Source organism: Cladophialophora psammophila (genome assembly GCF_000585535.1).
Source record: "Cladophialophora psammophila CBS 110553 chromosome Unknown aczJe-supercont1.14, whole genome shotgun sequence".
Lineage (NCBI taxonomy): Eukaryota > Fungi > Ascomycota > Eurotiomycetes > Chaetothyriales > Herpotrichiellaceae > Cladophialophora > Cladophialophora psammophila.
This window is the reverse complement of record NW_006912935.1, coordinates 751,100-775,798: the sequence shown is the minus strand read 5'-3', so window position 1 is coordinate 775,798 and position 24,699 is coordinate 751,100. Positions and strand designations below refer to the sequence as shown.

General features: G+C 53.4%; 6 protein-coding genes across 6 annotated transcripts; 5 read left to right on the top strand and 1 right to left on the bottom strand.

Moving 5' to 3' along the window:
• Positions 1-103: 103 nt before the first annotated feature.
• Positions 104-1,432, top strand: A1O5_08830 (uncharacterized protein; the record flags this gene model as incomplete). The annotated part of the gene is made up of 1 exon (XM_007749411.1): positions 104-1,432. The coding sequence occupies one exon, from the start codon at positions 104-106 to the stop codon at positions 1,430-1,432; it is 1,329 nt and encodes a 442-aa protein (XP_007747601.1).
• An 870-nt stretch (positions 1,433-2,302) lies between these two features.
• On the top strand, positions 2,303-3,330 carry A1O5_08829 (uncharacterized protein; the record flags this gene model as incomplete). Its single annotated transcript, XM_007749410.1, has 2 exons — positions 2,303-2,375; positions 2,579-3,330. 2 exons carry the CDS (start codon positions 2,303-2,305, stop codon positions 3,328-3,330), a joined length of 825 nt encoding a protein of 274 aa, XP_007747600.1.
• Positions 3,331-11,399: 8,069 nt separating this feature from the next.
• On the top strand, positions 11,400-12,805 carry A1O5_08828 (uncharacterized protein; the record flags this gene model as incomplete). Its single annotated transcript, XM_007749409.1, has 2 exons — positions 11,400-11,519; positions 11,573-12,805. 2 exons carry the CDS (start codon positions 11,400-11,402, stop codon positions 12,803-12,805), a joined length of 1,353 nt encoding a protein of 450 aa, XP_007747599.1.
• A 3,157-nt stretch (positions 12,806-15,962) lies between these two features.
• On the top strand, positions 15,963-16,664 carry A1O5_08827 (uncharacterized protein; the record flags this gene model as incomplete). Its single annotated transcript, XM_007749408.1, has 1 exon — positions 15,963-16,664. One exon carries the CDS (start codon positions 15,963-15,965, stop codon positions 16,662-16,664), a length of 702 nt encoding a protein of 233 aa, XP_007747598.1.
• Positions 16,665-17,194: 530 nt separating this feature from the next.
• On the bottom strand, positions 17,195-19,260 carry A1O5_08826 (uncharacterized protein; the record flags this gene model as incomplete). The annotated part of the gene is made up of 2 exons (XM_007749407.1): positions 17,195-18,837; positions 18,891-19,260. 2 exons carry the CDS (start codon positions 19,258-19,260, stop codon positions 17,195-17,197), a joined length of 2,013 nt encoding a protein of 670 aa, XP_007747597.1.
• A 4,003-nt stretch (positions 19,261-23,263) lies between these two features.
• A1O5_08825 (uncharacterized protein) lies at positions 23,264-24,610 on the top strand (the record flags this gene model as incomplete). Its single annotated transcript, XM_007749406.1, has 1 exon — positions 23,264-24,610. The coding sequence occupies one exon, from the start codon at positions 23,264-23,266 to the stop codon at positions 24,608-24,610; it is 1,347 nt and encodes a 448-aa protein (XP_007747596.1).
• Positions 24,611-24,699: the final 89 nt, after the last annotated feature.

The window sequence follows — 24,699 nt, the reverse complement described above, 5'->3', positions numbered from 1 at the left end:
GCTCCCCAAGCGGGCTGTCCAGACCTCATACATATACCTACTCCCCAGGAGACCAACAAGTCGACCTTCACCAGCAATCAGCGCCTCTCCCACACTCGCCAACATGGATCCTGCCGGTACATACGCCAACTGCCAAGTGGCGCGGAACTCATCCCAAGAGTTCCCTCACGAATGCCAGAATGGCGAACACCAGACAGCCAAGGACGAACTGATGGACAAGTTCGCAGCCAAAAACCAGCGTGGATGGAGGAAAGTGGTGCTCAACTTCACACCATCATGGTTTGCAGCCACCATGGGTACAGGCATTGCCTCGATCCTCCTGCACCAACTTCCCTACAATGGCGACTGGCTGTATTGGCTGTCGGTCATTATCTTCTGTCTCAACATCGGCCTCTTCTGCCTCTGCCTGCTCATATCCATTCTTCGGTATACTCTGTTCCCGGGCCTGTTCATGGCCATGATTCGACACCCTGTCCAGTCTCTGTTTGTCGGCACATTCCCCATGGGTCTTGCCACGATTGTCAACATGGTGGTCTTTGTATGCGTCGAACACTGGGGAGTCTGGGCAACAACTCTGGCTTGGACATTGTGGTGGATTGACGTGGCCATCGCAGTCATTACTTGCATGTGGCTGCCCTTTGTCATCATGCACATCCATCAAAGTGAGCTATCCAAGATGACTGCTGTTTGGCTCTTGCCGATTGTGGCAACCATTGTCGCGGCGGCATCGGGTGGTATTGTGGCCGAGATCCTCCCCAATCCTCAGCATGCTGTTTGGACGGTCGTCACCTCCTATGTGCTCTGGGGCACCGGCTTCCCTCTCGCCATGGTCGTCCTCGTTATGTATTTCCACCGACTCACGATTCACCGACTGCCGCCACGTGAAGTCATTGTCTCGGTCTTTCTTCCCCTCGGTCCACTGGGCCAGGGCAGCTTTGGGCTCATGCAACTGGGGAAAGTCGCTTCAGAGGTCTTCCCTCGCACTGGGAACTTCGGTCCGGACGCCGGCAAGGCCATCTACAGCTTCTCGATTGTCATCGCTCTCGCCATTTGGGGTTACGGCCTGGTGTGGCTTTTCTTCGCGCTAGCCAGTATCACACGGAGCAGGTTCCCTTTTAACATGGGATGGTGGGGTTTCACTTTCCCTCTCGGCGTGTTTGCCGTATCAACGACGACCCTGGCAAAAGAAATTCCCAGCAAGTTTTTCAAGATCCTGGGAACGATCTTTTCCGTCGCGGTTGTGTTGCTTTGGTTGATTGTCGCTTTGGGCACCTTGAAGGGCGCAGTCACCGGCACCTTATTTTATGCGCCCTGTGTTGAACAGTACGAGAAGGAGTTGACTAATGGACAGAAGAAGGAAAAGAAGTTGAACAACCGGCTACCCTTGAAGCATTGGAGGAAGAAGAGTAATGCGGAGAAGCAGGAGGTCTAAATCTCGCATATGGGAAGCTCGAGCGGAGGAGTCCTGGCGCAGATGATGGGTAATATTATTTGGACTGGTTTATTGGTCACTGGCATTTGTGGTGTTTGTGGTTTGGTTGTTACCTGTGAGCGATCCAGACGTGGTATGATACCAGCATCGGCCTGAGAGAAAAAGTGTATTCATCAGCATGAGAATAGAATAAATGATCTAGACCCCCATTATCACTCAGCGCCTGGTTGACCATGGTGATAATGACACGGCGTACAAGCAGCTTCAGGAGCTGGCGGTGCTGTCTCCTTGATCAGAGTCTATTTGACGACACCCACGGAGGCTGCTCGCCAAACAGGTACGTAAGCCAACTCCACAAAAGCGGTTGGATCTGCTGCCAAGAGACACGCTCAGTACCTAAGAGATACGAAAACTATGTACCTAGGGACTTAGAATTCGCCAAAATGGCAGCCTAGGAATGATGCGGGCGGGGCAACCCCTTTCCTCCTCGGGTAAATCACCCTGTCAATTGTGTCCTTTACCGAGCGGACATTCTGAACCTCAAGGAAGCCATGAGCATGTTTTCCATGACAGATATTTGAAGAGCAGAGGAAACTCGCATTTCTCCGAGGCAGGGCTCGTCACTCATTGATCGCTCTTTTTCGTCTCCTCTATCCAGGATATTATTATTGCCCAGAAGGTGGTCCGAGCGGGAAACAGGGAGTTGCCTCAACCACAGCCACAACCACAGCCGCAACCACAACCACAACCACAAATCAATCATCGATCGACAAGGCCGAAGATATCGCCGTGGACTTTATACAGACCTGCAGTCAGTCGCCTACGATTGTACGTACGAGGTAACCGCAGACGAAACTCGACACAGACAAGATGGCTCCTACGATGCTCGAATATGTTCAAGGCATGGTTTTCCCGCCGCTCTTTATGGGCGTGAGTGTCTCCTGTAAGTGCTCCCCCCTTTTCAGCATATGTACATACATACATACATCTGCAGGAGATGAGAGATGTGCCGCCGCTGTAGGGGCCAGGATACGAGCTGGGCGGGGCAGGGAGACAGGGGTGCAAGACAAAGCCCGCCCATGAGATTTGAAGATTTAGCACAGCTTACACATCTACATTTACTCACCCCTTCGGCGCGTTCACCAGATTTCGCTATTACCTTTTTAAGCAACCCGCTCCTTCCGCTCAGCAATTTCAACTCCTTCAAGGAGAAGACCTTTGCCAGGCTCTGGCTCAAATATGGGCCCATGTACGCCGACCAGATCCCCAAGGGTCTCCCACCCTTGCTGGCGCAGTCGCGCGGGCTGGTTCTCGACATCGGCCCGGGCACGGGTGAGCAGGTCAAACGCTTCACGCACCCCGAGAACATCACGGCCATCTACGGCGTCGAACCAGGCGTCAGCATGCACGACAAGTTGCGGGACAAGGCCGAGCAGGCCGGTTTGGCCGGGAAGTACCACGTCCTCGCGGCCACGGCGGACCTGGACGCGATCATCCCGCAGCTGATCAAGGCCGGCCTGGTTCAGCCCGACAAGACCTCGTCGACCGACCTGCAGCTCTTCGACGAGATTGTCTGCGTGCGCGTCCTCTGCGGCGTACCCGACCAAGCCGGCACCGTCGCAGACCTTTACACCCTGCTGAAACCCGGCGGTCGGTTCGTCATCTGCGAGCACGTCCTCAACACGCACCACTGGGTCGCCCGCCTGGCGCAGAGACTGTACATGTCCTTGGGCTGGAAGCAGTTGATGGGCGGGTGTTGCTTGACCAGGAGTACCATGGACACGCTCTTGAAGGTCGCGCAGGCCAAAGATGGAGGCTGGGCAGAGGCCAAAGTTACTGTCGACGACGAGTACACCCCCGCGATGCATGTCACAGGCGTTTTGACCAAGAAGAAGTAGTAGTAGTGGCAGTGGCAGTGGTAGTGATAGCAGTGGTATCCGTGAGCTACAATGATTGACTGTATCTATCACACGCTCGTATGCGTAAGGGGAGAAGTCAAATCAGGCCGGGGCCGTACCAGTAAAATGAGGTCTTGTACGCCATATCTTGTCTCTTATGTTTTGTACAGTACCTATCCTTTCCATTTTATTCTATTCTATTCTAATCCCATTTCGTATACTGTACCTTAACTACATCTCTTGACAGATATGTACCTCGACCAAACTCCTACTACTGCCTGCACAGCGACCAACCAAAGTCTCACAGCCCGCGCAACTCGCAAAACCATTCTTCTCCTTCCCTTGTCCTTCCTTTTCCTTTTCCTTTCTTTCCCTTTCCTTCCCCGCCCAGCCCAGCCCAGCCAAGCCATCCTCCGTGGTAAAAGTACTTTTGCATGCTGGTGCTGGACTGTGCAAGTATATCTACCGTCGCTCACGGCACAGGCATCCCTCCCCTGGCCTCCTCCCTCCCTGGCCCGTCTGGCTGATTGGCTTACTGACCGGCTCACCGACCGGCTCACTGACCAGCTGATTGAATGACGTAGGAGCAGCGGACGCGGCCTAAATATAAAGGTACTTGGATGTACTGTGTGCCGCGTGCTCTGGTCTAAGGAGCGTCTCGTGGGTGGCATGATGCGTGAATTCTGGCCGATTTCCCTGAAGAAAACGAGACGAGACGAAGACTAAGGCTTCGAGCCATTTTCCCTCCTACCTCCTCCCTTGCCCTGGTTGGCCTCGAAGGAAAAGAGTGAGCGGGTGGGTGAGTGAGAGCCGTGCTGATTATGACGAGCGAGTACAATGACCCCCTCTTTCCTCTCCTGTCATACAGAGGGCTCATCTTGATACCGGAGCCCAGAACCCCTCCCCCGCTTCTCCAAGGAGTTTGTACAGGTATGTTTATCCTTAGGTTGGTGTTTCTCTCTAAACACGAAGCCCCAACAATCCCCTCCAAATACTGAAATCTTGACTTTTGCGTGACCGAGCCGCCTGTATAAGTATCCCACAGATATCCTATCCCATCCCATTTCAGCCCATCTCGTCCTGTCCGGTTTATCTGATACTACCACACATAGAAAAGCTTAACCCCCGAGTCGCGCCGCCTGAGTCGTTATCGTTATCGTAGCATGCAACATCAAGGTCCCCCCCCAAAAAAACAAAAAAAAAAAAAATTTTTTTACAAAGTAAAGACTGATCTGATCATGTGCCCAGTTCGAAATCGGACGGCGTCTCGCGACCCAGTCCCTTGTCCTCGAACGTCGCCGGCGACATGCTCCGTCGTAGGCAGTCGACTTCGGCTTCTAGAGACGCCAGCCTTCCCCGCAGGTGACTATTTTCCTGCTTGACGAGTTTCTGCTGCTCGAGGGCTGTCGAGAGGGCAGCCTGCAGCTCGATGACCTTACCCTGCGTGAGGCAAAAATTCAGTTGCCTTCGTTCGCGATGGCGTCGTTGTCTGTGTATAGTGCCACGGAGTTAGCTAAACCAGACCTGTTGCTGTAGGCTTGTGGAGAAGAAAAAAAAAGGAAAGGCTGGGGAGGGGGGCTTGGTATGACACACTTACGCTTGTCGATTCTGTTCTCTCCTGCGTTCTTTCTTGCGGTCAAGCCTCGTGTCAACTCGTCCATTGTAGGGCCCGCCCGGCGTATCTAGACCGTCCAGCGGAGATGCTAATTGCGACAACTCTCCATTGACAGCGGACAGGTCTGCATCCGGTGGAGGATGGCGGACGTCTCCAAAAGGCTCTAACCACCAAGCTGCGTCCTGGAGGGAGAGCACGTGTAGACTGCTGCTAGATGGTTGCCAGGTGGTGTCTGAAATGTACTCGGATTCCAATGACGGTACGGTCGAAACCGACGATTGAGATGCATGGCGGCGGTCAACTAGCGTGGGGTGGGGATTCCCATCTCCAACCGACAGGTGAGAGAATCCTTCCAACACTTGGCGTGGTGAAAGCATATAATGTTGTTGAGGAAATTGGTTGTCAGGGCGAAGTGATTGATTCATTGAAGCTGCTGCTGGCCGGCTGCGGTGCTGTTGCATCTTTTGAGGAAGAGACCAGCGGTTTCGGCCAAGGTATATCAAATCGCTCGAGGCCAGTGAATTTGGCCCCGGAAAGCTGGCACTTTGGCAGCCCTCCACGAGCAAACGTGTTCGAACAACGTCAATCAAGAAGAGCCTGATTGCCGAGTGGAGACGCCCGCGGTACAACGTTCTGGTGCGATCGGCTGACCCTGACCCTGCACTTGTATCTGGGTTTAGGATTGCGATTTTCTTTGGTTGGGGGATCGTAATTCCCTGGTTAGACGGGACCCTGTTGATATCGACCATCGGCAGGACTATATACCATTCCTTCGAGTGTTGCTGGCAGCGCCAAATTGATCGAGGTTCGGCTCAGCAGCCCTGATTCTGCCCTGCATGGAATGTATTTTGCATTCGAGACTCTGGCTCCACCCAAAATATTAGTCATTTTGCCATCCTCTAAGTCAGTATATACCTATTGCGTTGAAATAAGCTCTCCAGGTACTCTGCTTGGCATCGAGCGACTGGAAACTTACTGCGATAGCAACCATGTTGTCCCATGCCAAGCGATGAAGACATGGCTGGTTTAGCGAATGCCTTGCAGCAGCAAGTCCTACCTCTACTGGGTAGGTAGGAGCTGTTCGCGGTAGCTTGCTTGATCTGCAGTGGCAAAAAGGAAAGAATGAGGAGCTACCACCATTGAGTGACTCTACCTTGAATGAATTCAGGCCACGCAAGCCACTGTTGAGGCTCTGGATGATAGGTTGAGAGGGCCGCCCCTCCCCCTCCCAGAGTCAGGTAGAAGGCCCAGAGAGAGAGAGAGCCCCCCCCCCAAAAAAACAAAAAAAACAAAGACGAGTGGGAAAATGGCTAATTCGGGCCCGATATTCCAAAAAGACCAACTGTCATTGAGAGTGACAAAAAGGTTGTGACATCTGCTTCAAAGACCAGGGTTGCGGTCAAGGGTTCAACGTTCTACCTTAATCATCAGCCATGCATGAGAAGCGCCCATGCTTTCCCTCATAGGGCTTCCGGATGAGGAAGGAGTTTCTTATTTGGACAGTCAAGTAAAACGGAGACCGCCTCAAGTGATTGGTCTGTCTCAACCTTGGCTGTGCTCGGCACTTCTCCGCCGGTCTGCGGAGTTTCATTCAAATGGTGAGCTAGGTACCGACCCAAGGAACGAAGGAGACGGAGGGGTGTATCTTCGGGAATGCGCACCATTACGTAGGTGGGCTTAAAGGGCTAAATTCTTGGCCCGCGCCGTTGGCAGTCCGTATTAAATCCCCACTGACTGCGCTAGCCTGACTAGTTTCATTGCTAGTGTTATTAGCGGCGGCGCCTTCCGCCGCAGTGGGGTTACTAAGCTGATACTTTGGCTGCCCTCGGGCCCTACGTAATACTCCCACAACACAAGGCTGACCCTCGCCTGGCCTCCCCTACAAGGATGCCCTCGGTATCGCCGAGTCAGTCCTGTGCCCGCTCCCTACATAGGCTGCGCATGGGTGTTTCCCGAGGGCCATCTACAAGTATAGGAGCGAGACGTCTCGACGACGCAGTCAGCTCTGCAGCTCGATCTGGCGCCCAGCCTTAGCCGACCCAGATCTCCGCGGCTATGGGGTGCAGCACATTCAAATACTTGACCTGCTGCTGTGGCTATGCGAAAAAAAGAGCACCCTAGGCGATAATCGTTCGTATTGATGTTAAATACAATGGCCAGGCCTTCGTATTCTGCAACAGTCATCTCCCCTCGAGGGTATTGAACCATCTATTAGAGGATGCCAACGGTAGAGGAAGAACACAGCACGAGCTCCTTCACCCTGTTTGCTCCATTTTTGCCTTTGTCTCGCTCACTCATGATTTGGATTGGGTCCGACATGCTCTCAGCGTATGGTCATACGCCTAACCTGGCTGGCAGGAAGCACGCATTCCGTCTGTTCGTAGAGCTCCTGGTCCCTGTGTTTCCGTGCCAGTGAACCCTCCGGGTTGAGAACGAAAATGGCGTGATTTATTAGCCGAGCTCATACGACATCCCTCTGTGACCCCGAGGCAATTGTTTCATCATGCGCACTGGTGCAGGTTGCATGACACAGAGTCAATGATGGGCAAAGACTTGGGCCTCGTGCTGAGACGGGTCCAGAAAAGGTGGGTTGGGAAAGATCACCGCAGTGAACACTTGCCGACTTGCTATTCCGATGCATTTTCGCGGCCGCGTAACTACTGTCCGCTCTTGATTCACTTCCTATTATCTTGCATCTGCGGTCACCCTCCGGGAATGTGAGCGGGAGTTGAATAACCCCGCGGATGCAGGTTGAATGCTAGCAAAAGGACCCTCTTGCATTGAGGATGAAGACCATGATAAATGTCCTTTCACATGTAGCGGGAAGGGACACCAACTGTTTCAGGTGGGAGATGACATCCTTTCGACAGGGGGTCTCCCTTATTGGCAAATAGTACCTTTCATTTCAGTGGAGAATGTCATTGGGTTCGTGATAAGCAGCCTGCCGAAGCGCGGGCAGCATTTTTGTCATCAAAGATCGTGCCGCCAAATATGGTGTGCGGAGGCCGGTAATCTCGAGAGCTGGAGCTGTAGCAATATTAGTCCACTTAGACATGATCGACTTGCCGATCATCACCCGTTCAGACCTTCCCTGTGTCCAATGTCTAGTGATCGCAGTGGTGAATCTCGAGCAGCGGCGTCGCCTTCATGTGGCTGCTGGGTAAGATCAAACCCAGTGCACGTCCGCACGCGGCCGGAGACTGTGGATGTCATATATGGAGGCCGGTCTGGAGGATGAGATTGTTAGACTTTGCACCCTTGTGGCTTGGGAGACTGGCATCACAAAAATGCGTTCATGTTGGCAGTTCAATGAGACTCCTTAACACATACCACGGAGCTATGAATTCAGTAGCTGGACTAGCAAGGCGCTGGAGTCGGATTAATCAAGGCCGGCAGATTTTCTCTCTCTTTCTAGAGGAGACTCTTGCATGTGAGGTCCGCATATATGCATCTAATACGATGGATAAGCCCAAAAAATCCGACCAAACTCGTATGAAAACTTACCAGTGGCACACCTCCGGCCGCCGAGTAGCGAAAGTTTGCGCATCGGAGCCGAAATTCCCTGATTGGCTTGCGTGATAAGCGTTTCGTCACTTGCGACAAGATCACACTGTCCGAATGGAGTCCTCGAGGAGCTTTTGAGTATTCGGACCGAGCGCCCCACCTTTGGGAATTTAACAGCCGCTTGGTGCGTCCACTGCAATAGAAGTGGGGATGCTCGCTCTTAAGTGAGGATGGCTGGCTCTGGTGGCAATCGGTCTCAAAAAGCCAATCATCTCTTCGACGCTTTTGCCTCCGAACTCAGACGTGGAGGATGAAAGGGCTGACATTATCTTCAGATCTGCTGGAGATAATGAAGCCCTATATATCCTTCGGTGATAAGTGAAGATCCATCTTGGTATGCCTGTTCCGACAAAACTTTCAGGGACTTGTCCAGCAGCTTCTTTTTCAGACCTATTACATTCCGAATCAGTAATCGAGAGGTTCTTGTGGCAAAGAACGCTTCCTACTAAATAGGTAGCCTGCGAAAAGCGAGCAAGCATCCCCATCCTAGTTGACGAAGGTGAAGACACAGGTTGAGTCTGACTAGGATAAATGTTGGCGTCTGTCAGCATTCCAGTCGCAAGCGCAGAATGTCACGGAGGGCGGCATACTCCCTTATCCCGATCCTGGTCGCAGACAGGTAGCAAATCAGTCGCTTGCAGCTTGGGGCTTTTCGCACGTCTGGGAGGATACATTGTGGCTTCAGTTAGTTTCAAGGTGCAGTCTTGAGACCAATCCCGAATCCGGACTCGAATGCCAAAAGTGGACATGTCAACCATGCCGCGGGGAAGACCTAGAGACGCGACCCAGAGAAGTATTCCTTCGAGATCTGGTCGGGATCATCCAAAGACTCTAGCAGTCCAAGTGTTAGGACATATGCTAGATCGTAATTTCGCTCTGTGCTAGGGAGGAGCCCTGCAGTTGCGCGTCAATCCAAGATTCAACACTAGATGCGGTCTGGACACATCCTCTGAGTAGCGACAATCCTGGGGCTTTCTAAAGCTTCAATTAGCTCTCTTTCTCCCATGGACTTGGCGTCAGATCACTGACTGCAAGCACAGGGTACATTTAGGTGCCGGTCTGTGATCATCGTTTCCTGTATCGACGGTAGTAGTCGCAAGCTCGAGGCAAAGAGCTCTCTTCGGGGTGTGCGTTTACTCCGTCTCTGTGTCAAGGAAGGCAAAACATTCTCGAAAATGAGATACCCCGGACTGTAGATGGGCTCTAAGAGGCTCATTGAACTCACCGTGTCTGATCAGTCCCGCAAGCGCCATGCTGCTTATACACCGCATTGAATGACGGCATCAATCAAATCGCTCGAAGAAGAGTCAAGATGATGAAATAACATGCGATGTTGCCCTGGCCTCTAGATATGTACTCCATGTTCTGTTTCTGGTGTAGCGGCGACGCGTGCTGCCTTTGCCAAGGCTGCGGCGAAGACGGTTGGGAAACTTTTCTTGGGCTGTGCAAAATCCCGCTGGGTGTTTCGTAAATATCATGTACTGGTACTCCCTGCTTGATTGTCGGCCTCGTCCCCTCTTCCTTTAGCTGATCCCTCACTCCCGGGCGCTGGCGATGAGCTCCAAAAGGTGCAGATAGCGCATTTCTCCATGTGACACCTGGTCCGATGCTTACCGCCATGACTCTCTCCTAAAAGGAGATGGCCCGAAGTCTGTCATCGGAGGCGCAAAAGGGGCCCAACACCGTTGGACCCAGCGATATCAACACATGATCGTCACGAGCGTCCCCCCTACTGCTTTCTCTAGACCCTCTACGGGAACTCCAAGGGTCGTTACAAAACGCCAAAATGAGACTGATGCATGATTGTTAACTATCGTATTTTCGAGCTGCCTTCGAGAAGTACATGGTTGACTTGGACAGGATGGCCGATTGACGTTACTTTGAACATATGAGGCATAGTTCTGTTGCACCAATTTCTCCCTCAGCACGGAGACAATTCGCCCTTCTCTCGCAGAAGTCCAAAAGGTCTTGGGTCTCCCGTATTGTGGACAACGCTTTCGACACCAGTCTATTTTAGTGGATGAATCTTTGCTATGGATTACCAAAGCGGAAGATTCTTGTTCCAGCAGGTCGGTTCAAGACCTGAATGCTTGGAACGTCAGGACTGAGCGAAGCTACAGGTAGGCTCGCGGTTGTCGTGATGATCTATTGAATGGCTCACTGGCATATTATAGGTTTTTGTTTACTTTATCCAGGTCAGATTGCCGATATGTGTGCCGTGAGCATCCAGAAGCCTGTACGAAGGATGTTGACTACAACCAGGAAGGCACGAGTTGGGCCTCGGACAGGGTTCCTGAAGGCGCTGTGGCATGGCTTGTCGAAGAGGGCCGTTGCCCGGGAGTTGAAAGCGGGATTGATCTTTGCCCGATGTCGGTCATCTCCCACCGCTGCGAAATCATGGAGATGGTAGCATTTCTACAACTTCTCTGATGGATGACAAGGCTCACAGGTATTCTCGATTACAACTTTCGATCGGAGCATCTCGTTGGCTCGTTAGTGCTTTCTAACCTTCTTATGGAACATTCTTGTCCGTACAACCAGCGACCAAAAGGGAGCTTCAGCCTTGATATTCTTCCCGGGAGCCGGCAAATGATGGTCAGCTTATTTTCCCTGACCCTCGCACTCCATAAAACCGAGTGGGGGTTCAACACCCTCATGATTGGTCTAGGAGTTTGCCCGCGGCTATGTCTTGCCGGGTAAGGGCTTGACGATTCTCGTGCCCGGTCAGATGAACGATCAGCCAACGTCGCAAGCCTTTTCTCAAATACTTTGGTTCTAGAAACATAAGAAAGAAAATCTCTCATGATCTGAGTCCGTTTGATATCGAGAGTCAATCTTTGCAGAAAACCCCTGTTCGGCTCTTTGTCGGGCAAGCTGAGGAACAGAAACCATGAAAGATCTGCGGGTTATCGTTGTCGGAGCCGGCATAGGCGGCCTTTCGTCGGCTTTGGCTCTTGCCATGGACGGCCACCAAGTCACCGTGCTAGAAGGGGTCAAAGAATTTCTCGAGGTATGAGTTGAGCGACTTCTTTCAACTTTAACAGGGCTCATATATTCGGCCAGGTTGGTGCTGGGATCCGCGTCCCTCCAAACTCATCACGCCTGAGTCGTAGCTGGGGCGTTGACTTTAGCAAAATCAAGAAGGAGAAAGCTGGCGGGATTCGCTTCTTGGACTGGACCGGTAAGGTGATAAAGGATGTTCCATACGACGACCTGGAGGCAAAGTATGGGGCGCCATACTATTTCATCCATCGAGCAGACCTGATCAACCTACTCGCCGAGACGGCATCCCAGCGGAAGAACATCACCTTGAAAATGAACAGCCGAGTCAAAGACTACGACTTTGAAACGCCTGCGGTGATGTTGGCCTCCGGAGAGCGGCTTACAGCGGACCTGATTATCTGTGCCGATGGCATAAAATCCGCTGTCCGAAATACAATCAATGGAACGCCCGTAGAGCCTCAAGATACCGGCGACGTCGCATATCGAGTGTTGGTGCCCGCCGAGCCGCTTCTGAACGACCCGGAAACGCGTCATTTGTTCGACAACGCGTGGGCGATGCATTGGCTTGGGCCTGAGGCACATGCGGTCGGTTACCCTTTGCGCGGTGGCGAGCTCTACAACATCATCATCGACATAACTCACGCGACCGATGTGGGTAAACCCATCGGCGACGAAGAATGGCGGTCTCAAGCCGACAACACCGAATTGGTGAAGCGCTTCGCGGACTGGTGTGCCCCCGTGCGGAAGCTCTGCGGACTCACAGGCTCGTACCTCAAATGGAAGCTTGCCGACTTCGACCACTTGCAAAGATGGGTCCATCCGAGCGGGAAAGTCGCAATCCTCGGCGACGCCTGCCACCCGATGATGCCGTACATGGCGCAAGGAGCAGCGCAGGCCACCGAAGACGCCGCCACCCTGCAAGCTGCTCTCCGGGAGTACGACGACCTCCACGAAGCGTTGAAGGCGTACGAAAGGCAAAGGCTGCCGCGGGCCACGCACGTGGCGAAAAATACCCGCATATTACAGTCCTGGTGGCACCTCTACGACGGAGCCGAAAAGGACAGGCGCGACGAGCTGATGCAGCACGACAACCTTGACAATCCCATGTTTTGGGCGAACTCCCAAAGGAGAGACTGGCTGTTCGGCCACGACGCACTGAGGCTCCAGACGGAAGATGAATTGAGACCGCCGTCCTTGGCCCCTACGCCTGCTAAGGGGTCGGGTGTATACAACGGCGAGATTACAGACACGGACCTTCGACGAAAATTTAGAGCCATGCGTCAGCTCAATTAGCCAGATTCCAAAGAGCATCATCTGAAACAATGAAAGATCTGGAAACCTTGAAAATCCTGCTTCCATGGTTCGCATCTCTTGAAAGCGTTGATTTCGAATACTCAAGTCGACAAGCTGAATTCCCCCCATCCAACATCTGCCGACTCTGACACGTGTGAACGCTTATGATTTCATGATATGCATCTGCAACTGATGTGCTTGGCTACTGACAGACCCCTTACGCGACTCTGCCTGAGACCTTGCTACGAGGATGACATTATTGACAGTCATTGGAGTCGGGCATGAAAATGGTGGGTATTCTGCTGACGCCGGACACGAAATCCGAGTTCGTGGAAACGAGCGAATTGGCTCTTGCGTTGCAGAAAGAGACTCGTATGTGCTATTAGGACTTTCCCACAGGGCAAACCTGCGCACTCTACCCTGCCACATTTCAAAAACTTGGAACGATGACCAGGTTGTGTGGTGCATCGTCGGTAAAAGGGGAGGCATCGGCCTCTGATTTAGCAGCTCGCTACCTCTTGACTATTCCTTCTTTCTATTCCGCATTCAACTTGTTCCTAGCTAACTACACAACTGCGCTGGTATGCCTCGTAAGTTTGTGCCCGGCGAGACTGGCCAGGCGCAATATTGAAGCCCGCTCACGGTGCTATGGAGTACCGTTTGAGCTCTTGTTTGACAACGGCATGGAATATAACGCATTTTTAGCTCCGCATCATCTCAGTCCAGGAAGCAATGGGCGACGGCCATCGGTGGGACTAACAGCTGAGTGTGTGTTTTTTTTTGGCTGTACCTTTCCCTCGGTTTCATTATAGCTCTCGCGACGTTTCTACACTCCCTTCAGGAAAGGCATCCAAGAGGTGAGGCGGTCATTGGGGGCATTGGAATGTCCCCTCACCCAGAATATGGCCTCGATCAAAGAAAACAAGTGTCTCAAGATGTTCTGCAACTTACACAGGAGAACCGAAAGTGCAGCTGAAAAGGTCGCATTGGACTGGGAAAAGAATCGACTCCGCTTCCACGCCCTGTGTCTTTGTTTGCCACCAACCCGAATTTTGCAGCCGAACACTTGTGGATGTTGCACGGCCAGTACAACGCAGCATGGTTGCCGAGCTCAACTTTCCAGCAATCTGAAGCCGTAGTCGCGGGGCGATTATGACACGAGGGTGTTACCGACAAACCTAAGCCAAACAGAGCATGTCTCGAACTTTTACTCATCAACCGGTTTCCAGAGCTGTGTCACTCCGAAAGGTAACACGCGCGCTCGTTCTCCACTGACGCATTTGCTTGTTCCCCGTTCCACAAGGGCAAACATACGGTGGAAAGCAGCAAGCGATATCCCCAAACAGCCAGCCTCCTCACCAGCAAGGCACGCGCATTGGGAATTGGTACGGCAGTCCGGCATAAAAGAACATGGGCAACGCTCCATCCAAGGCGAAACACGAGGAGAGATGCCCCGACCGACGCTCCCGACGGCGGTCAAGCCAGCAGCAAAACCAGCAACGAGGGCATCGTCGTCGCTCGCGAGGAGAATCTCGGTGCTGGAGTGACTCTTCTCCATCGAGTCATTACCACTATCAGCGCTCGGCGACTTCCTCATCCTCAACGCCGTACAGATCAAATCAGCCCCAAATGCCTACACTGCCTGATGGATATCGACTGCCGAGAACACGTGTACGGTCTGAATCTTCCAAGCCGCTTTGGCGGCACCCGCCACCTGAAGCTCCTAGGCGACGATACGAAGAAACTCCACCACGCTCTCACGAGGAGCCAGAAATTAATGATCTGAATTCTTCTTCAAATGTCTGGCCGGGACGTATGCTGCCTCACGCTCCCATTCCTCCGACCTGGGATCCTCGCTTCTACGCAGGCGTGCCTAGCAACCCAGCTGCGGAGGACTTGCGGCGTACACAACGCCAAAGAACATTCAACCGAAGACACAGATATGAGCGTCATCAGTCTCCTGCAGCTAGGCGAGACAGGCGCAGAGAGAAGATATACGTCAACCCGCGTGATCCATACTGGTTCGGAGTGCGCGTGGTGCTGTTTGAGCCGCATCTTCACCGTTGACTGGAAGTGGAGTCTGTGCTTCGTCTGCCGGATTCGCCAGAACGCCTCTACGCAGGAGATCGATCACACGTTCATGTCGGCCACTTGACAGCAACATTTGTGAGGAGAGACATTCCTTGTGCACGAGAGCGTTGAACGGTTGTGTGTGTTTTTTCCTCTCACTCTCACCGAGATCGTATCGTACCCAGCAAACGGCCTCTTTCGTTAAATGCAGACGATACCTTTAAACGACGTCGATCCAAACCCCCCATTCTCGTTTTCAGTTGGACAATCCGTTTTCCCTTCACTCAGGTGGCTCCTCTTTCTTCACAGTGTGAAGGGCAGAGCCTCTCGCTCTCCTCGAGCGTATAGCAACATGGTTCACCCTTTCTCGTTATCCTTCAGAGAGTCTGACATCTGACACCGCTGACAGCTCAACGACGCTGTTATTCTGTCTCGGCCGCAACGGGTTCGTCCAATCCTTCGAGCCGGAGGAGGTTCTAATCTCCCATTATAGAAATACCTACTTCGCAAATTCGTCAGGCTCGGCAGGCAACACTCGACTCAACTTCACTTACACTCATAGGACTGTGTCATGTCTCATGCATCGCTATCTCATCAAAACCTCGGCTCTAAAAGAGAGTCCCTTTGTCTGAGCGTTGCCAGAAATGCATATGACATACGACCACTCTACCATCTATCAAGCTGACTCTCTTGGAGACTAACGTGAAAACTCACTCGCTTTTTGTCACTTCCACAGTGATTCCCAAATGCCGCGGGTCATATCGGCTGCAACATTCATTCACTTGAACATCGACCATCGGTCAACGACTCAACGCAGTGAACGCGACTGAGTGTCACTCCAGAATCGTATAAATAATTTCACCACCCCTTCCCCAGCTCTTTTCCCTCGAGTTATCTCATTCGACCTCTACATAATTTTCCAAGGTCGCTGGGGGAAAAACGAAAGTCCGGATTCAGACATCCCATTTCCACACTTCCATTCGACGATATTGAAGAAATTTCCCTCGACGCCATCGGTTCAAGACTCCCCGTTGTTAAACAAAGAAAAGAAAAGAAAAGAAAAGAAAAGAAAAAAGCCAAACTCGTCATGGGAAATAGCCACTCTTCCTCTCCTCACATAACAGCCCGAGATCTCGAGCGCTGGCACCGCGAAGGCCGGCCGGTTATGATCGAACAGACTCGGCGCCGACGGAGTCCCGGCGGCCATTATCACGACGAGCGTCGACATCGATGGATCGAGCGAGATGACGACCGTCACCGCGGACGGAGGTCGGGGGGGAGGGGTCATCGTCGCGACGCGTCGCCTTCGTTCCTGTTCGGGGGCAGAGCTGGAAGACGGGCCAATGATGGCTTCTTTGCGGCGGGCAGACGGCCAGGCGAATTCTATCATGATCCCATGTCCAGCGCGGACCGCCCTCGGGGATCCGAACGCGGTCCACGCTTCGGTGTCGGGAGAGGTCCAGCGGTCGTGGAGGAGCTTGGGTTTCATCGATTCCCGCCGCCGCCGTCATGTCATCGCCCCCCTCCACCTCGACGTCCTCCTGTGCCTCCGCCCTCGTTCGGCTTCCGCGGCCCTTGGGGCGATATCCCACCGCCTGCCCCTTCTCCTCCTCCTGCCTTTCGATCCCGGAGAATGCCTCCCCACTCCGACCATCCGAGAGCTGGAGGGCCGTACATGTTAGACGGCTTGAGGCGAGGAGACCCCGTCGGAGGCGCGCTAGCGCAGGAAAGGGCCTATGTCGGGTTTAGGCCCGAGTATCTTTCGGAGGATAGTAGGACGAATGACTGAGGGAGCGACAGGAGAGGACAGGAGAGGACAGGGCAGGACAGAATAGGACAGACCGTCTCGGGCAGAGAAGAATTTTGAGTTCGAAGTGGATGAATGGGGAATCCACCGGTACAGACATCCTAGCGGGGACTTGGGTTTGCTTTTTCAGCTCTGGTGTGAACTCTGTCCCTACATACTTATCATAACCTAGGCAAGATCAAGACACGCAAGAACATTTGGTAAGTACGAGGTCTCAGAATTTGAGTCCAAATGGAGGGTGACCTTCTCAAGGCTTCCTTTTTATTCTTGTCTCATGAAGCAATATCGCTATCTTGTCATAGTCGAAGTCATATCATCGTAGCCAGACCGGCTGGTCTGGTCATATGCAATCATCTCTGGAAAACAATCGCCAAATGATCGAAATGTAAGAATGTCGAGTGGAATGTCTTGTCCGCATCCACGACCGTGAGACCTAGTTTTATCGCCGAAATGATCGATCTCGTGATGCTCGTCAGCCAGACAATGTATTCATTCCCTTGGTCGGAACCTCGTCACCCAGTCTCTGCCCGGGGGACACCCATGTGCGAGGGTGGGGGAGTCGGGACAAAGGTGGGGGGTGGGTGAGTGACAGCTCCGTAAGGGTTGTCGTCAGTGTAATGGACAGCTGCGCCAGGTCCAAACGATGCCCCGGGCGGAGGAGGAAATGCCGGATACTGTTGACCGTATGTTGCCAAGTTCGGCATGCTTCCCGTGAAACCGCTGTCGGCATAATTATGAGCTGCTATCATGCTCATCTTTCTTCTCCTTGCTTCTCGCTTGAGTCGGTGTCTCTCACGTTTCTCCTTCTCCTCCTTTACCTCCTGCTGTTGCTCATGCATCTCCTGCCACTCGCTGTAGGCGCCCTTAAGACCAAGAGCAGCGATGCCAATGCTTGCAGCATCTTGCAACCTGTTCTTGTTCTTTGCTCTCCTGGCTTGATCTTCAGTAATATCGCCCTCCTTCAATAATTTTTTTCTCGTTTCTCGCTTCTCCATACTCTGGTAAACACTATGCGCGGCATGGATGGTCGCGATGGTCGCAAGACCTCCGGTGACCCACATTTTCTTGCGACCTTTCTTTATCTCTTTCTCATCTTCGGAACTGGAGCCGAGGTCAGAATCGGAGTCTGTTTCTGGGTCACCAGTATGACGTGGGCCGTAGTCGAGCTCATAGCCAGGAGGCGGCCCCCTGGGTACGCTCATGGAACGGGGACCGCCATCCGGATAACCAAAGTGGGGTTGAATGGTACCTACATCTCGGGAATCACTATACCCATATCCTCCATTTCGACTTGATCGACCATCATCATAGTAGTCGTCATAATTTCGGCGGCGATCGCGTTCGCGGTTGGGGTCGACCTTGTCGGCCGCATCTTTCAGTCCCAATGCCGCAAGACCCTTGGCTGCAAAGGCCGACACACTTCGACTCCGCTTGCGCCGAGGACTTGGGCTACGGCTGTCATACGACGAGGCGCTGCGAGAGCGAGCACGCCCACGAGATCGAGAGCGAACTGAATCATAGACTTTCTTTGCCGTGGCTGCCACCACACCGCCGGCTGCAAGATCTCCCAAACCGCCTCGAGATTGACTCCGCCCTCTACGACTGTCCGGGCTGCCGTTTCTGCCACGGGATTTTGACCGAGGTCCATTGATGATGCGGTTGGTCGCCATACCGGCTATAGCAGAGCCCACAATGTCGCGCTTCGAGTGGTGATGAGGGTCGTCCTTGTTGGAGATCAGGCCATCAACACCTCCCGCCGCCAAAGCTGCGGTAATGATGCGTTTGCCTTTTTCGCCGCCCCAACCGCCTTCGACTTTGCGAGCACGGAACGCCTCACCAGCTCCAGCCAAAACGGCAGCCTTGATGGCTTGGGAGATTTGTTCGTTTCGAACTTTGCCACGGCTCTTGCTTCGGTGCCGAGATCGGTCGGATGATGACCGGCGACCAGCTCGGCTGCGGCTTCGGTGACGACCATCGCGGGAACTAGATCTGGACCTGTCACGGCTCTTGCTCTTCCCCAGTAAGGCACCGGCAACACCTCCCAGACCAACGGATCCCAACAGCTCTTCAGCGGTGGACTTCCTCCGTTCTTTCTTTGGAGGTGTACGGCTGCGGCTGCGGGATTCATAGTCTGACGAGTAGCGTCGGGAGCGGCCTGCTATGGATTAGTTACTGAGGTGACAATAGACCGAGAAGGCAGATGCTTACGTCGGTCGTCATAGTCACGACTTCGCCCTTTGGGATTGTCGACAAGGACATAGTCGTCCTCGTGCTTTTTTCGCGAAACGTACGAGCGATCATCGTAACGATCATCGTAATAGCGATCGTCGGAGGATCTTGCACGAATGGGGCGATGACCGCTCTTGCGCACAGTGGTTTCACGATATATAGTGCTGCGATCCCCGGGGGTAAAGTCGCGGGACACATCCTCGATGGAATCCACGCTGTCGTCGCGCCTCTTGACTATACGAGTGTCTCTCGTGTTTGTGTCGTAGACAGTGTCTTCATAGTCATCTCTTCGAGATCGCTCTCGTGTGCTCTTCTGGCGGCGAGGCCGGTCATCGTCGTAATAGGACATTGTCACTGCGGGCGGGGTAACAGGAGAAGGAAGGGGGGGGGGCAAGTAAAACTGAATTGACAAGGTGATTTGTAGCCCAGAAGAAAGACTGAAACTACGAAAAGGGGCCGGGTCGTAGTGAATTCGATCGCGTCGATTTCCAACTCAGTGAGAGCAGGAGCGGTTCGAGGTGAGATATAAAAAGGATGCGATGGCGAAGTGGGCGACGGATGCTTTTGAAACCAGATACTGGGCTGCTTGGCGGATTGCAAGGCTCCCCGGTGGGCGTTGGGTGTAGGGAGCGAAGGAGTATGAGTGGTGGTGGTGGTGGCTGGTATAACTGGAGTCGCCCAAAGGGCCCGCAGTGGGTGAGTAGTGAGGTGCAAAAGGCCCGCGGCCAACAGCAGCAGGTGACCTTTTGGAGACAGGCGGCTACGTAATGGTTGGCTTGGAGCAGGAATCTCGGGCTGGTGAGGCGCTGAGTTCGTAGGGCCTTTAGGCAGCAACGATGGCCAATTGGTGTTGACACTGAGCAGATGGGCAACCGGGCGCTGAAGTTTGCACGGCAACTTGGCAACGAAGTTTTGTGAAGGACAAGAGAGAGTTGGGAAGAAGGAAACTGTAAGGCAGAAGTGAGAAAACACCCGCACCCCATGCCCATATACCCATGCCCCTCCATCCGCGGCGGTGGCTGAATTGTATTGGTATTTAGTAGTAGTAGTATCAGTAGTAACAGTAGTAGTTTGAAGTCCCCCCTCTCTAACGTTGCACAACTGGCCAGGAACTTGCAAGGAACTGTGGCTGAAGAGGTGAGGAGGCTATGCTCATGACCCTGGAGAGTCTATTCCCCTTTCCCTCTGCCACGTCAGCAACCAGGAGTCTGTAGGAGTTAGGGCACAGTCCTCTATGCTCTATCTGTATGCAAGGTGCGATCAACTGGGTTCACCGCCACTCCCAGAGGGCAGAAGGGGAGGGCTGTTACCGGTCAGCCTTGGGCTTTTCTGGAGTTCGTGTGCGCCTTGGTCCAGAAGCACAGCCTTGCCCCGATGAGCTAAATGGCTAAGGTGAGGCGGACGGAAGTGGATGTGCTTCGATCCAGCTTCGAGAAACAGAGATCCAGCTTGGCAAGCTCGCCCAGCTCGCCTTAATACCTCGTCCAACTCGAGCACAACAGGGTCCCTGCGCCAGACCATGTACGGAATCCAGCCTCCACGAGTCTAGAAATCATTTCCCCTGCAGCAGACAAATATCTATCTATTGCTACCCGGTATTTCAGATTGACTTGTTCAACAAGCTCAACAGATCCTTGACGATCTCCTGAAGACGCCCTGGCCACGTGCAGAAATTGGGCTTGCACTGACTTTTTCGACAGATTAAATAGAACTTTAATCATTCTTTACAATGCCAACATGGAATGTATTTAGCCAGAGGCCGACACAGGTTGCTCGATCACCGATGGTCCTCACGTGTCAACGTGCCCCCTTCCGCAACAACTTGTCATTGATCTTTCTCACTAAGGGCAGCATTGACAGGGTCCCGGATATGCCGTCGAGTGGCCGTGGGTGACCAGGCAAAAAAGGCCGACATAGTGAGCCGGGGGTGCAGAAAAATGCAGCGCCGAGAGTTCTCTTTCTGACTGTCACCGGGTTGGAGTTGACGGTCGAGAGTCGACACTGGCTGATTGCAGTCTTGTGTGAGAGCGTTTCCACTGGCAAGGGAAGTCTTCTCCGCAGAGTTGGTAGGGATGGCGAGGTGGGAGGGTTGGTGGAGTCGCCGTTTGCTGCCCCGCAGCTGCACGAACCAACAAGGCAATCAAGACCCTGACTTTCAATCGGAGTTTTGGGTCTGGATCGGATTTGGCATCGTCGGTCATGATGTCACGGTGTGTTTCTTGGCTTGGTCTTGTCAGCTGAGTTGGAAGGAAGCCGGCAATCTTTGGAATCTCTCTCCCACTTTACCAGCCTTCGTAGTCTGCCAAGTCCCCTGGAGGTCCTCGGTACTGGGTACCCAGTACCTCGTCTTGCATCTCATCGCATTCACTCCATTTCCGGTGCCTTCGTGCCCGGTGTTTCCTTTTCCATTCGCGAATCAGCTACTCGGTACCCTTCATCTCGTTCTGTGCACATTTCCAACTTGCAAAAGGTGTACCAGCCTACACCAATCACCCCCGACACCGCCTTATGGTGTCTTCTCCCATTCTCTCCCTCCCCGTCCAATTCCCTGATCCCGCGGTACTGCCCACTTCGGCCTTCCCTGGTCACCATGGCCAAAACCTTAAAAGCTCACGAGCCTGCCGCTGCTGCCTCCAACGTTTGGACGGATCCAATTGGCCTTGTTCGCCCGTGTCTGACATTGTGTCCCTGGCCGGGGGGAGCCTTGAGGTAGGCCCTCCTGACGCAGTTCATGTTCATGGACCATGTCTCCATTCAGGAAGCCTTTCTAGTTCAAACCACCTGTTGACCCCACCAGTGACTTTTGGGGATCGCCATCTCTTCGTGTATCGGTCGATCGAGCCTGATCTCGAGCATCATCGATGTTAGCAGAGGCGCCAGAGGATCTCCCTCACGCCTCAACAGAACTAGCAACCCCTTCACCGTCGCCAGGTCAGCGGTCCTGGCTGATACACAGACTGCCGATCACCCATCCCATCAAGGCAAAGCTTCATCCTCAGTTGTGGCTAATTTTTGCGACTCTTGACGGCATGACGGCATGATGGCATAGTTAATTACAAGAGCCAGGGGCCCCGTCATCCACCGCGGCTGGAGCCATGTCTTCCTACTGTACCTCCTCGGTAGTGCCAACCACGTCACGAACTCCTTCTGTGCGACACAGCCGGAGAAAGAGACATGTATACTGCCAAAAGAGGCGGAATTTTGTTGGAGATATTGATCTTGTCGTCTCTTGTGCTGCAGGGTCTTTGGCCACGACGCCTCTTATCCGGACAATGCACGATGGAGCCAGAGATACCCAGTACTTACCTATTTACTCCGGGACCTCGTATATCTGGCGCCCCCAGGTCCCTGTGGCTTTGAACCATCGGCCGATGGAGGCTGCATCTTTTAGGGAGCATGGTATGCCGCTATGCCGGCTAGTTCGTCCCTAATCTGCAGCAACGGGGCCCAAGGTCAGTGCTCAGGGGTTTCTCGGCCACTCGTGCCTTGTTAAGCGTGCATGGTGGTTGTTGGTTTCCCTTGCTTCCCGCCGCCGCTGACATTGTTCCCACGAGACATGGCTCAGCAGCGCGTGGAGAAGATCCAATTATTGCCAGGCCGCTACCCTGGCTGCCCTGGTCCCTCACCCGCTCAAATGCCATTTTGAACATTTCCATCTGCTCGATCCTCGATCGCTTCCCCCACCGAACGCCAGCAATCGCAAAAAACTTGCAAACCCACCGAAACAACCCTCGCGCAGCTTCCGGCTCAAGAATCCCCAACCTTGCCCTCATAGACCCCGTCTCCTGCTCTACCTCCTACATATCGACCCTCCTCCCCTCCTACGTCAAGTACTGTAGAACTACAGAAAATACATCACTTGGATGTCCCTGTCTATCAAGGGTCCATTGTCTCCTGCCGAACTCTCAACAGGGCAACTTTCTCTATACTTCCAGCCCGCAGATCCCCTAGTTGGTTCTTCCTATACCCAATTTTCAGTAGACCAACCTGCTCCATCCATACTCAGTGCTACCCTTCGCTGCCGAGCCATCTCAAATCAGAAACTCCTCTGGCAAAGCCATTGAGCTATCTCCTGGCCTCTGCAACAAGGTGTGAACTCTGATCGTCCTGAGGAACACCACCGTCTTCAGCCAAAACTACCTCCCAACCCTCTCCCCCCCCTTCTGAACCTTGATTCACCCCGAGTTGTTGGACACTTTTACCAGCCTTTCTCAGGCGTATGTACTTCCTTCATTCAACCCTTTCACAATGCCAGTAATTGGCCCCTATCCTGACTCTATGGGCAGTTGTTTTCTCTAGCTCATTTTGGACCAGCGGCCTGTCCGCTGGGCGCGTGGTGAGGGCGTCCAACAATGGATGTTCAGACGCAATCTCGAGGAGCACGTATCTTCTCGATCTTGAACGACAACGATTGTCCGTCTTTCGTCATCCGCCCGAGGCAATCTAGGCATTCTTCTCCAGAGCCGGAGCCAGAGTCTGAGCGCCGCCGTTCGTCAATCTCTCCGTCGTACTCTCCGCCACAGCGGGAAGAGCGACCGCTTCTCCTGCGTCAACCAAAGTACGCGAGAGAATCGTCCATCTCCTCGGTCGGCTCGCCTCCTCTGCTGCGGCTCTCGTCCTCTTCATCCAAGGGTTCCAGTTTCAGCATGGACTCTTCTCCGTCACCAGCAACCCCCTACAACTACGTGGACAACAGCCTACTACACTATGACCCGCTCGTGCGCCAAGACCTTGTGGGCTACTTGCCTTCTCCCACCACCGTCACCCCATTCCTAGAACAACACTTGATGATCACACCAAATATGCCGGATCAATTCTCTAGCAAGCTGATGCATCATCCCCTCACCCCTGCCCAATATCCCATCGTGCCCGCGCCGCTTCATCCGGGTCTCCAAACTCTTCACCCCACATCAACGAATGCCACTACTGCGACCGCGCCCGTCCTCCCGCCGGTCACCTCGGCTCCTGCATGCGAACCAGCCGCAAGAACCTCTCCCACGACGAGCACAGCTCCCCCTTCCGGCAAGAAGAACAAATATCCTTGTCCATATGCGCAGTCACATAACTGTCAGGCAACATTCACCACTTCGGGGCATGCGGCGCGTCACGGAAAGAAACACACGGGAGAGAAGGGAGTGCATTGCCCCATCTGCAACAAGGCATTTACACGAAAAGATAACATGAAGCAACATGTGCGCACACACAAGGGTCTGTCGGCGTCGGGCAGCACTAGTGACGAATCCACGCGTAAGAGCAAGGCCGCCATCACCAAAGACGCGCAGAAGGCCAAGCAGCGGAAGAAGTTGGACAAGATCAACACAGAAGCCAGCCGCCGGTCCAGTTTGATTCATTCGCCTTTGTCCGAGGTGACATCGATCGCACCTACAGCTATCGATACCCCTCTCAATGTCGAGGATTCCGCTTTCTACCAGGAGCCGCCTCAAATCGTGATGCCCATCCAGGCCATGCCGGAGAGCGTATCTCCCAGCTCTCTCTATCCGCCTTTGGTCGATGACCCACTATTGAATAGCACTCCGATCGGCCAAGTGCATACTTTGCGCAAATCGACCCACCCCACTTTGGGAGGGAGTGGTCTGTTGGGATCCATGCCTCCTTTGACGCGTGGCTTTTCAGATTTGGATACCCTGGCGCAGGCCGCCGAAAGCTTCGACACATCCTACTATCACCCAACTTTGTAATTCCACGATGCTACAATATCCTATAATCACATCCTTTCCAATACCGGCGAAGCCTCCTCTTCGTGAAAGAGAGGGAGTCCTTGTCTTAT